Here is a 15,741-nt window from a genome sequence, read left to right as displayed (position 1 = left end):
CTGCGGAAGATATCATATGACCCTAGTTATGCTCTATCAGTGTCTGAGTTCACTGACCTCCCCAGTGTCCAAGAACAGTTCTCCTCTTTAATGGAGCGCGTGCTGGTGAGGGCCACGCCCATGACACCAACGGTAACTGGTAAGAAAGTGAACAATTTTTACATTCTTAGATCATGGTAGGATGCAAATTGAACTGTATCAAATAGTATTTCACTAAGTATAGGTCAGCCGCTGCCACTTTGAGAAAACAGTTCCAGCATTAATAAAGAAAATGTTGTAAACGTTGAGGTTAGCTTTCATCATCTGACTTTTGCACAGGAAAGCCGTTTGACACATGAAGCTAAATATGTCTGAAATTCTATATTCCTTAGTGGAGAGACGGCCACCAGGAAGGGATGTTGTCTTCTTGTTGGATGGATCTGATGGTACTAGAACTGGATTCCCAGCTGTGCGAGACTTTGTCCAAAGACTAGTCGACAAACTCAGTGTGGATGACACCAAAGACCGTGTCTCAGTGGTTCAGTACAGCAGAGATCCAGCTGTCCACTTCTATCTGAACACGTACAAAACAAAAGGCGAGATCCTCGACACTGTCAGAGCTTTAAGGCACAAGCGGGGAAGACCCCTCAACACTGGAGCAGCTCTCCAGTACTTGAGGGATAATGTCTTCACAGCCTCTGCTGGAAGCAGGCGCCTGGAAGGAGTTCCAGAGGTCCTGATATTGCTAAGTGGTGGAAAGTCTTCTGACAGTGTTGATGCACCAGCCTCTGCTCTCAAACAGCTGGGTGTCTTGGCCTTTGCAATTGGAAGCAGGAGCTCTGATAGCAAAGAACTGCAGACGATATCCCACGATGCCAGTTCTGCTCTATCTGTGTCTGAATTCACTGAACTTCCCAGTATCCAACAGCAACTTCAGTCCTCAGTGGACTCTGTGGCCATTGACGTCACCCCAGAATTACCAACTGTACTTGGTATGTTAATGTGCATGGCCTCTTGCTGGCCTAAAGTGCAATGTGTTAAGTGCATTTAAATATAGGTGGTGGTGTGCTTTCCTTCTTTTTAAAATTGATGTAGGCAGTGCTAGGGGCTTTAAAAAATATAGTCCACTACTTGATGACTAGTCCACAAGCGATCTTTTGCAAATGTCTTTATTTTTGTCTTCCTGTCCTTTCTCAGTTGACACTGCCAAAAAGATATCGTATTCCTTCTGGATGGTTCTGATAGCACAAGGTATGGCTTCCCTGCCATGCGTGATTTTGTTGAGAGAGTGGTGGAGAAACTCAATGTGGGAGAAAACAAAGACCGTGTCTCTGTAGTCCAGTACGGCAGAGACGCGAGAAGTCCATTTCTATCTGAACACATACACCACAAGAGAGGATATTGTGGATTCGGTCAGAGGGCTGAGACACAGAGGAGGCAGGCCTCTCAACACTGGTGCCGCACTCCAATACGTCAGGGACAATGTCTTTACAAACTCCTCCGGAGTAGGCGCCTGCAAGGTGTTCCACAGATGTTGATCCTGCTAAATGGTGGAAGGTCTTTCGACAATGTAGATACCCCAGCCTCTGCTCTCAAACAGCAGGGCATCTTTGTGATTGGCATTGGAACAAGGAGCTCTGACAGTGGAGCGCTGCAGAAGATATCATATGACCCTAGTTATGCTCTATCAGTGTCTGAGTTCACTGACCTCCCCAGTGTCCAAGAACAGTTCTCCTCTTTAATGAGCCCAGTGCTGGTGAGGGCCACGCCCATGACACCAACGGTAACTGGTAAGAAAGTGAACAATTTTTACATTCTTAGATCATGGTAGGATGCAAATTGAACTGTATCAAATAGTATTTCACTAAGTATAGGTCAGCCGCTGGCCCACTTTGAGAAAACAGTTCCAGCATTAATAAAGAAAATGTTGTAAACGTTGAGGTTAGCTTTCATCATCTGACTTTTGCACAGGAAAGCGTTTGACACATGAAGCTAAATATGTCTGAAATTCTATATTCCTTAGTGGAGAGACGGCCACCAGGAAGGGATGTTGTCTTCTTGTTGGATGGATCTGATGGTACTAGAACTGGATTCCCAGCTATGCGAGACTTTGTCCAAAGACTAGTCGACAAACTCAGTGTGGATGACACCAAAGACCGTGTCTCAGTGGTTCAGTACAGCAGAGATCCAGCTGTCCACTTCTATCTGAACACGCACAAAACAAAAGGCGAGATCCTCGACACTGTCAGAGCTTTAAGGCACAAGGCCGGAAGACCCCTCAACACTGGAGCAGCTCTCCAGTACTTGAGGGATAATGTCTTCACAGCCTCTGCTGGAAGCAGGCGCCTGGAAGGAGTTCCACAGGTCCTGATATTGCTAAGTGGTGGAAAGTCTTCTGACAGTGTTGATGCACCAGCCTCTGCTCTCAAACAGCTGGGTGTCTTGGCCTTTGCAATTGGAAGCAGGAGCTCTGATAGCAAAGAACTGCAGACGATATCCCACGATGCCAGTTCTGCTCTATCTGTGTCTGAATTCACTGAACTTCCCAGTATCCAACAGCAACTTCAGTCCTCAGTGGACTCTGTGGCCAGGCGTCACGCCACCCCAGAATTACCAACTGTACTTGGTATGTTAATGTGCATGGCCTCTTGCTGGCCTAAAGTGCAATGTGTTAAGTGCATTTAAATATAGGTGGTGGTGTGCTTTCCTTCTTTTTAAAATTGATGTAGGCAGTGCTAGGGGCTTTAAAAAATATAGTCCACTACTTGATGACTAGCCAAAAGCCGTCCTTTTGCAAATGTCTTTATTTTTTGTCTTCCTGTCCTTTCTCAGTTGACACTGCCAAAAAGATATCGTATTCCTTCTGGATGGTTCTGATAGCACAAGGTATGGCTTCCCTGCCATGCGTGATTTTGTTGAGAGAGTGGTGGAGAAACTCAATGTGGGAGAAAACAAAGACCGTGTCTCTGTAGTCCAGTACGGCAGAGACGCAGAAGTCCATTTCTATCTGAACACATACACCACAAGAGAGGATATTGTGGATTCGGTCAGAGGGCTGAGACACAGAGGAGGCAGGCCTCTCAACACTGGTGCCGCACTCCAACGTCAGGGACAATGTCTTTACAAACTCCTCCCGGGAGTAGGCGCCTGCAAGGTGTTCCACAGATGTTGATCCTGCTAAATGGTGGAAGGTCTTTCGACAATGTAGATACCCCAGCCTCTGCTCTCAAACAGCAGGGCATCTTTGTGATTGGCATTGGAACAAGGAGCTCTGACAGTGGAGAGCTGCAGAAGATATCATATGACCCTAGTTATGCTCTATCAGTGTCTGAGTTCACTGACCTCCCCAGTGTCCAAGAACAGTTCTCCTCTTTAATGAGCGCAGTGCTGGTGAGGGCCACGCCCATGACACCAACGGTAACTGGTAAGAAAGTGAACAATTTTTACATTCTTAGATCATGGTAGGATGCAAATTGAACTGTATCAAATAGTATTTCACTAAGTATAGGTCAGCCGCTGCCACTTTGAGAAAACAGTTCCAGCATTAATAAAGAAAATGTTGTAAACGTTGAGGTTAGCTTTCATCATCTGACTTTTGCACAGGAAAGCGTTTGACACATGAAGCTAAATATGTCTGAAATTCTATATTCCTTAGTGGAGAGACGGCCACCAGGAAGGGATGTTGTCTTCTTGTTGGATGGATCTGATGGTACTAGAACTGGATTCCCAGGTGTGCGAGACTTTGTCCAAAGACTAGTCGACAAACTCAGTGTGGATGACACCAAAGACCGTGTCTCAGTGGTTCAGTACAGCAGAGATCCAGCTGTCCACTTCTATCTGAACACGTACAAAACAAAAGGCGAGATCCTCGACACTGTCAGAGCTTTAAGGCACAAAGGCGGAAGACCCCTCAACACTGGAGCAGCTCTCCAGTACTTGAGGGATAATGTCTTCACAGCCTCTGCTGGAAGCAGGCGCCTGGAAGGAGTTCCACAGGTCCTGATATTGCTAAGTGGTGGAAAGTCTTCTGACAGTGTTGATGCACCAGCCTCTGCTCTCAAACAGCTGGGTGTCTTGGCCTTTGCAATTGGAAGCAGGAGCTCTGATAGCAAAGAACTGCAGACGATATCCCACGATGCCAGTTCTGCTCTATCTGTGTCTGAATTCACTGAACTTCCCAGTATCCAACAGCAACTTCAGTCCTCAGTGGACTCTGTGGCCATTGACGTCACCCCAGAATTACCAACTGTACTTGGTATGTTAATGTGCATGGCCTCTTGCTGGCCTAAAGTGCAATGTGTTAAGTGCATTTAAATATAGGTGGTGGTGTGCTTTCCTTCTTTTTAAAATTGATGTAGGCAGTGCTAGGGGCTTTAAAAAATATAGTCCACTACTTGATGACTAGTCCACAAGCGTACTTTTTGCAAATGTCTTTATTTTTTGTCTTCCTGTCCTTTCTCAGTTGACACTGCCAAAAAAGATATCGTATTCCTTCTGGATGGTTCTGATAGCACAAGGTATGGCTTCCCTGCCATGCGTGATTTTGTTGAGAGAGTGGTGGAGAAACTCAATGTGGGAGAAAACAAAGACCGTGTCTCTGTAGTCCAGTACGGCAGAGACGCAGAAGTCCATTTCTATCTGAACACATACACCACAAGAGAGGATATTGTGGATTCGGTCAGAGGGCTGAGACACAGAGGAGGCAGGCCTCTCAACACTGGTGCCGCACTCCAATACGTCAGGGACAATGTCTTTACAAACTCCTCCGGGAGTAGGCGCCTGCAAGGTGTTCCACAGATGTTGATCCTGCTAAATGGTGGAAGGTCTTTCGACAATGTAGATACCCCAGCCTCTGCTCTCAAACAGCAGGGCATCTTTGTGATTGGCATTGGAACAAGGAGCTCTGACAGTGGAGAGCTGCAGAAGATATCATATGACCCTAGTTATGCTCTATCAGTGTCTGAGTTCACTGACCTCCCCAGTGTCCAAGAACAGTTCTCCTCTTTAATGAGCGCAGTGCTGGTGAGGGCCACGCCCATGACACCAACGGTAACTGGTAAGAAAGTGAACAATTTTTACATTCTTAGATCATGGTAGGATGCAAATTGAACTGTATCAAATAGTATTTCACTAAGTATAGGTCAGCCGCTGCCACTTTGAGAAAACAGTTCCAGCATTAATAAAGAAAATGTTGTAAACGTTGAGGTTAGCTTTCATCATCTGACTTTTGCACAGGAAAGCGTTTGACACATGAAGCTAAATATGTCTGAAATTCTATATTCCTTAGTGGAGAGACGGCCACCAGGAAGGGATGTTGTCTTCTTGTTGGATGGATCTGATGGTACTAGAACTGGATTCCCAGCTATGCGAGACTTTGTCCAAAGACTAGTCGACAAACTCAGTGTGGATGACACCAAAGACCGTGTCTCAGTGGTTCAGTACAGCAGAGATCCAGCTGTCCACTTCTATCTGAACACGTACAAAACAAAAGGCGAGATCCTCGACACTGTCAGAGCTTTAAGGCACAAAGGCGGAAGACCCCTCAACACTGGAGCAGCTCTCCAGTACTTGAGGGATAATGTCTTCACAGCCTCTGCTGGAAGCAGGCGCCTGGAAGGAGTTCCACAGGTCCTGATATTGCTAAGTGGTGGAAAGTCTTCTGACAGTGTTGATGCACCAGCCTCTGCTCTCAAACAGCTGGGTGTCTTGGCCTTTGCAATTGGAAGCAGGAGCTCTGATAGCAAAGAACTGCAGACGATATCCCACGATGCCAGTTCTGCTCTATCTGTGTCTGAATTCACTGAACTTCCCAGTATCCAACAGCAACTTCAGTCCTCAGTGGACTCTGTGGCCATTGACGTCACCCCAGAATTACCAACTGTACTTGGTATGTTAATGTGCATGGCCTCTTGCTGGCCTAAAGTGCAATGTGTTAAGTGCATTTAAATATAGGTGGTGGTGTGCTTTCCTTCTTTTTAAAATTGATGTAGGCAGTGCTAGGGGCTTTAAAAAATATAGTCCACTACTTGATGACTAGTCCACAAGCCGCATTCTTTTGCAAATGTCTTTATTTTTTGTCTTCCTGTCCTTTCTCAGTTGACACTGCCAAAAAAGATATCGTATTCCTTCTGGATGGTTCTGATAGCACAAGGTATGGCTTCCCTGCCATGCGTGATTTTGTTGAGAGAGTGGTGGAGAAACTCAATGTGGGAGAAAACAAAGACCGTGTCTCTGTAGTCCAGTACGGCAGAGACGCAGAAGTCCATTTCTATCTGAACACATACACCACAAGAGAGGATATTGTGGATTCGGTCAGAGGGCTGAGACACAGAGGAGGCAGGCCTCTCAACACTGGTGCCGCACTCCAATACGTCAGGGACAATGTCTTTACAAACTCCTCCGGAGTAGGCGCTGCAAGGTGTTCCACAGATGTTGATCCTGCTAAATGGTGGAAGGTCTTTCGACAATGTAGATACCCCAGCCTCTGCTCTCAAACAGCAGGGCATCTTTGTGATTGGCATTGGAACAAGGAGCTCTGACAGTGGAGAGCTGCAGAAGATATCATATGACCCTAGTTATGCTCTATCAGTGTCTGAGTTCACTGACCTCCCCAGTGTCCAAGAACAGTTCTCCTCTTTAATGAGCGCAGTGCTGGTGAGGCGCGCCGCCCATGACACCAACGGTAACTGGTAAGAAAGTGAACAATTTTTACATTCTTAGATCATGGTAGGATGCAAATTGAACTGTATCAAATAGTATTTCACTAAGTATAGGTCAGCCGCTGCCACTTTGAGAAAACAGTTCCAGCATTAATAAAGAAAATGTTGTAAACGTTGAGGTTAGCTTTCATCATCTGACTTTTGCACAGGAAAGCGTTTGACACATGAAGCTAAATATGTCTGAAATTCTATATTCCTTAGTGGAGAGACGGCCACCAGGAAGGGATGTTGTCTTCTTGTTGGATGGATCTGATGGTACTAGAACTGGATTCCCAGCTATGCGAGACTTTGTCCAAAGACTAGTCGACAAACTCAGTGTGGATGACACCAAAGACCGTGTCTCAGTGGTTCAGTACAGCAGAGATCCAGCTGTCCACTTCTATCTGAACACGTACAAAACAAAAGGCGAGATCCTCGACACTGTCAGAGCTTTAAGGCACAAAGGCGGAAGACCCCTCAACACTGGAGCAGCTCTCCAGTACTTGAGGGATAATGTCTTCACAGCCTCTGCTGGAAGCAGGCGCCTGGAAGGAGTTCCACAGGTCCTGATATTGCTAAGTGGTGGAAAGTCTTCTGACAGTGTTGATGCACCAGCCTCTGCTCTCAAACAGCTGGGTGTCTTGGCCTTTGCAATTGGAAGCAGGAGCTCTGATAGCAAAGAACTGCAGACGATATCCCACGATGCCAGTTCTGCTCTATCTGTGTCTGAATTCACTGAACTTCCCAGTATCCAACAGCAACTTCAGTCCTCAGTGGACTCTGTGGCCATTGACGTCACCCCAGAATTACCAACTGTACTTGGTATGTTAATGTGCATGGCCTCTTGCTGGCCTAAAGTGCAATGTGTTAAGTGCATTTAAATATAGGTGGTGGTGTGCTTTCCTTCTTTTTAAAATTGATGTAGGCAGTGCTAGGGGCTTTAAAAAATATAGTCCACTACTTGATGACTAGTCCACAAGCGTACTTTTTGCAAATGTCTTTATTTTTTGTCTTCCTGTCCTTTCTCAGTTGACACTGCCAAAAAAGATAATGTATTCCTTCTGGATGGTTCTGATAGCACAAGGTATGGCTTCCCTGCCATGCGTGATTTTGTTGAGAGAGTGGTGGAGAAACTCAATGTGGGAGAAAACAAAGACCGTGTCTCTGTAGTCCAGTACGGCAGAGACGCAGAAGTCCATTTCTATCTGAACACATACACCACAAGAGAGGATATTGTGGATTCGGTCAGAGGGCTGAGACACAGAGGAGGCAGGCCTCTCAACACTGGTGCCGCACTCCAATACGTCAGGGACAATGTCTTTACAAACTCTCCTCGGGAGTAGGCCTCGCAAGGTGTTCCACAGATGTTGATCCTGCTAAATGGTGGAAGGTCTTTCGACAATGTAGATACCCCAGCCTCTGCTCTCAAACAGCAGGGCATCTTTGTGATTGGCATTGGAACAAGGAGCTCTGACAGTGGAGAGCTGCAGAAGATATCATATGACCCTAGTTATGCTCTATCAGTGTCTGAGTTCACTGACCTCCCCAGTGTCCAAGAACAGTTCTCCTCTTTAATGAGCGCAGTGCTGGTGAGGGCCACGCCCATGACACCAACGGTAACTGGTAAGAAAGTGAACAATTTTTACATTCTTAGATCATGGTAGGATGCAAATTGAACTGTATCAAATAGTATTTCACTAAGTATAGGTCAGCCGCTGCCACTTTGAGAAAACAGTTCCAGCATTAATAAAGAAAATGTTGTAAACGTTGAGGTTAGCTTTCATCATCTTCGACTTTTGCACAGGAAAGCGTTTGACACATGAAGCTAAATATGTCTGAAATTCTATATTCCTTAGTGGAGAGACGGCCACCAGGAAGGGATGTTGTCTTCTTGTTGGATGGATCTGATGGTACTAGAACTGGATTCCCAGCTATGCGAGACTTTGTCCAAAGACTAGTCGACAAACTCAGTGTGGATGACACCAAAGACCGTGTCTCAGTGGTTCAGTACAGCAGAGATCCAGCTGTCCACTTCTATCTGAACACGTACAAAACAAAAGGCGAGATCCTCGACACTGTCAGAGCTTTAAGGCACAAAGGCGGAAGACCCCTCAACACTGGAGCAGCTCTCCAGTACTTGAGGGATAATGTCTTCACAGCCTCTGCTGGAAGCAGGCGCCTGGAAGGAGTTCCACAGGTCCTGATATTGCTAAGTGGTGGAAAGTCTTCTGACAGTGTTGATGCACCAGCCTCTGCTCTCAAACAGCTGGGTGTCTTGGCCTTTGCAATTGGAAGCAGGAGCTCTGATAGCAAAGAACTGCAGACGATATCCCACGATGCCAGTTCTGCTCTATCTGTGTCTGAATTCACTGAACTTCCCAGTATCCAACAGCAACTTCAGTCCTCAGTGGACTCTGTGGCCATTGACGTCACCCCAGAATTACCAACTGTACTTGGTATGTTAATGTGCATGGCCTCTTGCTGGCCTAAAGTGCAATGTGTTAAGTGCATTTAAATATAGGTGGTGGTGTGCTTTCCTTTTTTTAAAAATTGATTTAGGCAGTGCTAGGGGCTTTAAAAATATAGTCCACTACTTGATGACTAGTCCACAAGCGTACTTTTTGCAAATGTCTTTATTTTTTGTCTTCCTGTCCTTTCTCAGTTGACACTGCCAAAAAGATATCGTATTCCTTCTGGATGGTTCTGATAGCACAAGGTATGGCTTCCCTGCCATGCGTATTTTGTTGAGAGAGTGGTGGAGAAACTCAATGTGGGAGAAAACAAAGACCGTGTCTCTGTAGTCCAGTACGGGCAGAGAGCGCGGAGGTCCATTTCTATCTGAACACATACACCACAAGAGAGGATATTGTGGATTCGGTCAGAGGGCTGAGACACAGAGGAGGCAGGCCTCTCAACACTGGTGCCGCACTCCAATACGTCAGGGACAATGTCTTTACAAACTCCTCCGGGAGTAGGCGCCTGCAAGGTGTTCCACAGATGTTGATCCTGCTAAATGGTGGAAGGTCTTTCGACAATGTAGATACCCCAGCCTCTGCTCTCAAACAGCAGGGCATCTTTGTGATTGGCATTGGAACAAGGAGCTCTGACAGTGGAGAGCTGCAGAAGATATCATATGACCCTAGTTATGCTCTATCAGTGTCTGAGTTCACTGACCTCCCCAGTGTCCAAGAACAGTTCTCCTCTTTAATGAGCGCAGTGCTGGTGAGGCGCCACGCCATGACACCAACGGTAACTGGCGTAAGAAAGTGAACAATTTTTACATTCTTAGATCATGGTAGGATGCAAATTGAACTGTATCAAATAGTATTTCACTAAGTATAGGTCAGCCGCTGCCACTTTGAGAAAACAGTTCCAGCATTAATAAAGAAAATGTTGTAAACGTTGAGGTTAGCTTTCATCATCTGACTTTTGCACAGGAAAGCGTTTGACACATGAAGCTAAATATGTCTGAAATTCTATATTCCTTAGTGGAGAGACGGCCACCAGGAAGGGATGTTGTCTTCTTGTTGGATGGATCTGATGGTACTAGAACTGGATTCCCAGCTATGCGAGACTTTGTCCAAAGACTAGTCGACAAACTCAGTGTCGATGACACCAAAGACGTGTCTCAGTGGTTCAGTACAGCAGAGATCCAGCTGTCCACTTCTATCTGAACACGTACAAAACAAAAGCGAGATCCTCGACACTGTCAGAGCTTTAAGGCACAAAGGCGGAAGACCCCTCAACACTGGAGCAGCTCTCCAGTACTTGAGGGATAATGTCTTCACAGCCTCTGCTGGAAGCAGGCGCCTGGAAGGAGTTCCACAGGTCCTGATATTGCTAAGTGGTGGAAAGTCTTCTGACAGTGTTGATGCACCAGCCTCTGCTCTCAAACAGCTGGGTGTCTTGGCCTTTGCAATTGGAAGCAGGAGCTCTGATAGCAAAGAACTGCAGACGATATCCCACGATGCCAGTTCTGCTCTATCTGTGTCTGAATTCACTGAACTTCCCAGTATCCAACAGCAACTTCAGTCCTCAGTGGACTCTGTGGCCATTGACGTCACCCCAGAATTACCAACTGTACTTGGTATGTTAATGTGCATGGCCTCTTGCTGGCCTAAAGTGCAATGTGTTAAGTGCATTTAAATATAGGTGGTGGTGTGCTTTCCTTCTTTTTAAAATTGATGTAGGCAGTGCTAGGGGCTTTAAAAAATATAGTCCACTACTTGATGACTAGTCCACAAGCGTACTTTTTGCAAATGTCTTTATTTTTTGTCTTCCTGTCCTTTCTCAGTTGACACTGCCAAAAAAGATATCGTATTCCTTCTGGATGGTTCTGATAGCACAAGGTATGGCTTCCCTGCCATGCGTGATTTTGTTGAGAGAGTGGTGGAGAAACTCAATGTGGGAGAAAACAAAGACCGTGTTTCTGTAGTCCAGTACGGCAGAGACGCAGAAGTCCATTTCTATCTGAACACATACACCACAAGAGAGGATATTGTGGATTCGGTCAGAGGGCTGAGACACAGAGGAGGCAGGCCTCTCAACACTGGTGCCGCACCTAATACGTCAGGGACAATGTCTTTACAAACTCCTCCCGGAGTAGGCCGCGCAAGGTGTTCCACAGATGTTGATCCTGCTAAATGGTGGAAGGTCTTTCGACAATGTAGATACCCCAGCCTCTGCTCTCAAACAGCAGGGCATCTTTGTGATTGGCATTGGAACAAGGAGCTCTGACAGTGGAGAGCTGCAGAAGATATCATATGACCCTAGTTATGCTCTATCAGTGTCTGAGTTCACTGACCTCCCCAGTGTCCAAGAACAGTTCTCCTCTTTAATGAGCGCAGTGCTGGTGAGGGCCAGCGCCCATGACACCAACGGTAACTGGTAAGAAAGTGAACAATTTTTACATTCTTAGATCATGGTAGGATGCAAATTGAACTGTATCAAATAGTATTTCACTAAGTATAGGTCAGCCGCTGCCACTTTGAGAAAACAGTTCCAGCATTAATAAAGAAAATGTTGTAAACGTTGAGGTTAGCTTTCATCATCTGACTTTTGCACAGGAAAGCGCGTTTGTCACATGAAGCTAAATATGTCTGAAATTCTATATTCCTTAGTGGAGAGACGGCCACCAGGAAGGGATGTTGTCTTCTTGTTGGATGGATCTGATGGTACTAGAACTGGATTCCCAGCTATGCGAGACTTTGTCCAAAGACTAGTCGACAAACTCAGTGTGGATGACACCAAAGACCGTGTCTCAGTGGTTCAGTACAGCAGAGATCCAGCTGTCCACTTCTATCTGAACACGATACAAAACAAAAGGCGAGATCCTCGACACTGTCAGAGCTTTAAGGCACAAAGGCGGAAGACCCCTCAACACTGGAGCAGCTCTCCAGTACTTGAGGGATAATGTCTTCACAGCCTCTGCTGGAAGCAGCGCCTGGAAGGAGTTCCACAGGTCCTGATATTGCTAAGTGGTGGAAAGTCTTCTGACAGTGTTGATGCACCAGCCTCTGCTCTCAAACAGCTGGGTGTCTTGGCCTTTGCAATTGGAAGCAGGAGCTCTGATAGCAAAGAACTGCAGACGATATCCCACGATTCCAGTGCTGCCTATCTGTGTCTGAATTCACTGAACTTCCCAGTATCCAACAGCAACTTCAGTCCTCAGTGGACTCTGTGGCCATTGTCGCGTCACCCCAGAATTACCAACTGTACTTGGTATGTTAATGTGCATGGCCTCTTGCTGGCCTAAAGTGCAATGTGTTAAGTGCATTTAAATATAGGTGGTGGTGTGCTTTCCTTCTTTTTAAAATTGATGTAGGCAGTGCTAGGGGCTTTAAAAAATATAGTCCACTACTTGATGACTAGTCCACAAGCCGTACTTTTGCAAATGTCTTTATTTTTTGTCTTCCTGTCCTTTCTCAGTTGACACTGCCAAAAAAGATATCGTATTCCTTCTGGATGGTTCTGATAGCACAAGGTATGGCTTCCCTGCCATGCGTGATTTTGTTGAGAGAGTGGTGGAGAAACTCAATGTGGGAGAAAACAAAGACCGTGGTTCTGTAGTCCAGTACGGCAGAGACGCAGAAGTCCATTTCTATCTGAACACATACACCACAAGAGAGGATATTGTGGATTCGGTCAGAGGGCTGAGACACAGAGGAGGCAGGCCTCTCAACACTGGTGCCGCACTCCAATACGTCAGGGACAATGTCTTTACAAACTCCTCCGGGAGTAGGCCTGCAAGGTGTTCCACAGATGTTGATCCTGCTAAATGGTGGAAGGTCTTTTCGACAATGTAGATACCCCAGCCTCTGCTCTCAAACAGCAGGGCATCTTTGTGATTGGCATTGGAACAAGGAGCTCTGACAGTGGAGAGCTGCAGAAGATATCATATGACCCTAGTTATGCTCTATCAGTGTCTGAGTTCACTGACCTCCCCAGTGTCCAAGAACAGTTCTCCTCTTTAATGAGCGCAGTGCTGGTGAGGGCCACGCCCATGACACCAACGGTAACTGGTAAGAAAGTGAACAATTTTTACATTCTTAGATCATGGTAGGATGCAAATTGAACTGTATCAAATAGTATTTCACTAAGTATAGGTCAGCCGCTGCCACTTTGAGAAAACAGTTCCAGCATTAATAAAGAAAATGTTGTAAACGTTGAGGTTAGCTTTCATCATCTGACTTTTGCACAGGAAAGCGTTTGACACATGAAGCTAAATATGTCTGAAATTCTATATTCCTTAGTGGAGAGACGGCCACCAGGAAGGGATGTTGTCTTCTTGTTGGATGGATCTGATGGTACTAGAACTGGATTCCCAGCTATGCGAGACTTTGTCCAAAGACTAGTCGACAAACTCAGTGTGGATGACACCAAAGACCGTGTCTCAGTGGTTCAGTATAGCAGAGATCCAGCTGTCCACTTCTATCTGAACACGTACAAAACAAAAGGCGAGATCCTCGACACTGTCAGAGCTTTAAGGCACAAAGGCGGAAGACCCCTCAACACTGGAGCAGCTCTCCAGTACTTGAGGGATAATGTCTTCACAGCCTCTGCTGGAAGCAGGCGCCTGGAAGGAGTTCCACAGGTCCTGATATTGCTAAGTGGTGGAAAGTCTTCTGACAGTGTTGATGCACCAGCCTCTGCTCTCAAACAGCTGGGTGTCTTGGCCTTTGCAATTGGAAGCAGGAGCTCTGATAGCAAAGAACTGCAGACGATATCCCACGATGCGTTCTGCTCTATCTGTGTCTGAATTCACTGAACTTCCCAGTATCCAACAGCAACTTCAGTCCTCAGTGGACTCTGTGGCCATTGAGCGTACCCCAGAATTACCAACTGTACTTGGTATGTTAATGTGCATGGCCTCTTGCTGGCCTAAAGTGCAATGTGTTAAGTGCATTTAAATATAGGTGGTGGTGTGCTTTCTCTTCTTTTAAAATTGATGTAGGCAGTGCTAGGGGCTTTAAAAATATAGTCCACTACTTGATGACTAGTCCACAAGCGTACTTTCTGCAAATGTCTTTATTTTTTGTCTTCCTGTCCTTTCTCAGTTGACACTGCCAAAAAGATATCGTATTCCTTCTGGATGGTTCTGATAGCACAAGGTATGGCTTCCCCCTGCCATGCGTGTTTTTGTTGAGAGAGTGGTGGAGAAACTCAATGTGGGAGAAAACAAAGACCGTGTCTCTGTAGTCCAGTACGGCAGAGACGCAGAAGTCCATTTCTATCTGAACACATACACCACAAGAGAGGATATTGTGGATTCGGTCAGAGGGCTGAGACACAGAGGAGGCAGGCCTCTCAACACTGGTGCCGCACTCAAATTATGTCGAGGGACAATGTCTTTACAAACTCCTCCGGGAGTAAGGCCTGCAAGGTGTTCCACAGATGTTGATCCTGCTAAATGGTGGAAGGTCTTTCGACAATGTAGATACCCCAGCCTCTGCTCTCAAACAGCAGGGCATCTTTGTGATTGGCATTGGAACAAGGAGCTCTGACAGTGGAGAGCTGCAGAAGATATCATATGACCCTAGTTATGCTCTATCAGTGTCTGAGTTCACTGACCTCCCCAGTGTCCAAGAACAGTTCTCCTCTTTACGGCGCCAGTGCTGGTGAGGGCCACGCCCATGACACCAACGGTAACTGGTAAGAAAGTGAACAATTTTTACATTCTTAGATCATGGTAGGATTCAAATTGAACTGTATTAAATAGTATTTCACTAAGTATAGGTCAGCCGCTGCCACTTTGAGAAAACAGTTCCAGTATTAATTAAGAAAATGTTGTAAACGTTGAGGTTAGCTTTCATCATCTGACTTTTGCACAGGAAAGCGTTTGACACATGAAGCTAAATATGTCTGAAATTCTATATTCCTTAGTGGAGAGACGGCCACCAGGAAGGGATGTTGTCTTCTTGTTGGATGGATCTGATGGTACTAGAACTGGATTCCCAGCTATGCGAGACTTTGTCCAAAGACTAGTCGACAAACTCAGTGTGGATGACACCAAAGACCGTGTCTCAGTGGTTCAGTACAGCAGAGATCCAGCTGTCCACTTCTATCTGAACACGTACAAAACAAAAGGCGAGATCCTCGACACTGTCAGAGCTTTAAGGCACAAAGGCGGAAGACCCCTCAACACTGGAGCAGCTCTCCAGTACTTGAGGGATAATGTCTTCACAGCCTCTGCTGGAAGCAGGCGCCTGGAAGGAGTTCCACAGGTCCTGATATTGCTAAGTGGTGGAAAGTCTTCTGACAGTGTTGATGCACCAGCCTCTGCTCTCAAACAGCTGGGTGTCTTGGCCTTTGCAATTGGAAGCAGGAGCTCTGATAGCAAAGAACTGCAGACGATATCCCACGATGCCAGTTCTGCTCTATCTGTGTCTGAATTCACTGAACTTCCCAGTATCCAACAGCAACTTCAGTCCTCAGTGGACTCTGTGGCCATTGCGTCACCCCAGAATTACCAACTGTACTTGGTATGTTAATGTGCATGGCCTCTTGCTGGCCTAAAGTGCAATGTGTTAAGTGCATTTAAATATAGGTGGTGGTGTGCTTTCCT

The 15,741-nt window shown here is 46.1% G+C and overlaps 2 protein-coding genes across 2 annotated transcripts in view; both read left to right on the top strand.

The window, feature by feature from the left end:
- Positions 1 to 105: 105 nt before the first annotated feature.
- col6a3 (collagen, type VI, alpha 3) overlaps positions 106 to 15,741 on the top strand; it is a 48,326-nt gene continuing 32,690 nt past the window's right edge. The window contains 28 exon segments of the mRNA XM_039818266.1: positions 106 to 139; positions 372 to 971; positions 1,194 to 1,342; positions 1,344 to 1,482; positions 1,485 to 1,769; positions 2,003 to 2,605; positions 2,812 to 2,865; positions 3,089 to 3,403; positions 3,635 to 4,234; positions 4,442 to 5,035; positions 5,267 to 5,866; positions 6,076 to 6,383; positions 6,478 to 6,661; positions 6,900 to 7,499; positions 7,707 to 7,921; positions 8,021 to 8,300; positions 8,534 to 9,133; positions 9,340 to 9,393; positions 9,484 to 9,926; positions 10,575 to 10,764; positions 10,972 to 11,186; positions 11,284 to 11,557; positions 11,798 to 12,019; positions 12,606 to 12,820; positions 13,009 to 13,198; positions 13,430 to 13,929; positions 14,756 to 14,828; positions 15,060 to 15,658. Coding sequence (XP_039674200.1) covers positions 121 to 139; positions 372 to 971; positions 1,194 to 1,342; positions 1,344 to 1,482; positions 1,485 to 1,769; positions 2,003 to 2,605; positions 2,812 to 2,865; positions 3,089 to 3,403; positions 3,635 to 4,234; positions 4,442 to 5,035; positions 5,267 to 5,866; positions 6,076 to 6,383; positions 6,478 to 6,661; positions 6,900 to 7,499; positions 7,707 to 7,921; positions 8,021 to 8,300; positions 8,534 to 9,133; positions 9,340 to 9,393; positions 9,484 to 9,926; positions 10,575 to 10,764; positions 10,972 to 11,186; positions 11,284 to 11,557; positions 11,798 to 12,019; positions 12,606 to 12,820; positions 13,009 to 13,198; positions 13,430 to 13,929; positions 14,756 to 14,828; positions 15,060 to 15,658 — 9,120 coding nt within the window. The 5' untranslated portion in view covers positions 106 to 120.
- LOC120570433 (collagen alpha-3(VI) chain-like) lies at positions 8,032 to 9,445 on the top strand. The gene is made up of 3 exons (XM_039818783.1): positions 8,032 to 8,300; positions 8,534 to 9,133; positions 9,340 to 9,445. The coding sequence occupies exons 1-3, from the start codon at positions 8,042 to 8,044 to the stop codon at positions 9,423 to 9,425; spliced, it is 945 nt and encodes a 314-aa protein (XP_039674717.1). The 5' UTR covers positions 8,032 to 8,041; the 3' UTR covers positions 9,426 to 9,445.

Source organism: Perca fluviatilis, chromosome 12 (genome assembly GCF_010015445.1).
Source record: "Perca fluviatilis chromosome 12, GENO_Pfluv_1.0, whole genome shotgun sequence".
In the NCBI taxonomy this organism is placed as follows: domain Eukaryota; kingdom Metazoa; phylum Chordata; class Actinopteri; order Perciformes; family Percidae; genus Perca; species Perca fluviatilis.
The sequence above is the reverse complement of the archived record's forward strand: the minus strand, read 5'-3'. Positions and strand labels throughout refer to the sequence as shown.

Coding starts and splice junctions, on each gene's coding strand:
- LOC120570433 (XM_039818783.1), top strand. CDS start 8,042: ATGTTGATCCTGCTAAATGGTGGAAGGTCTTTCGACAATGTAGATACC. Junction 8,301..8,533: donor CATGACACCAACGGTAACTG/GTAAGAAAGTGA, acceptor TATATTCCTTAG/TGGAGAGACGGCCACCAGGA. Junction 9,134..9,339: donor AGAATTACCAACTGTACTTG/GTATGTTAATGT, acceptor GTCCTTTCTCAG/TTGACACTGCCAAAAAGATA.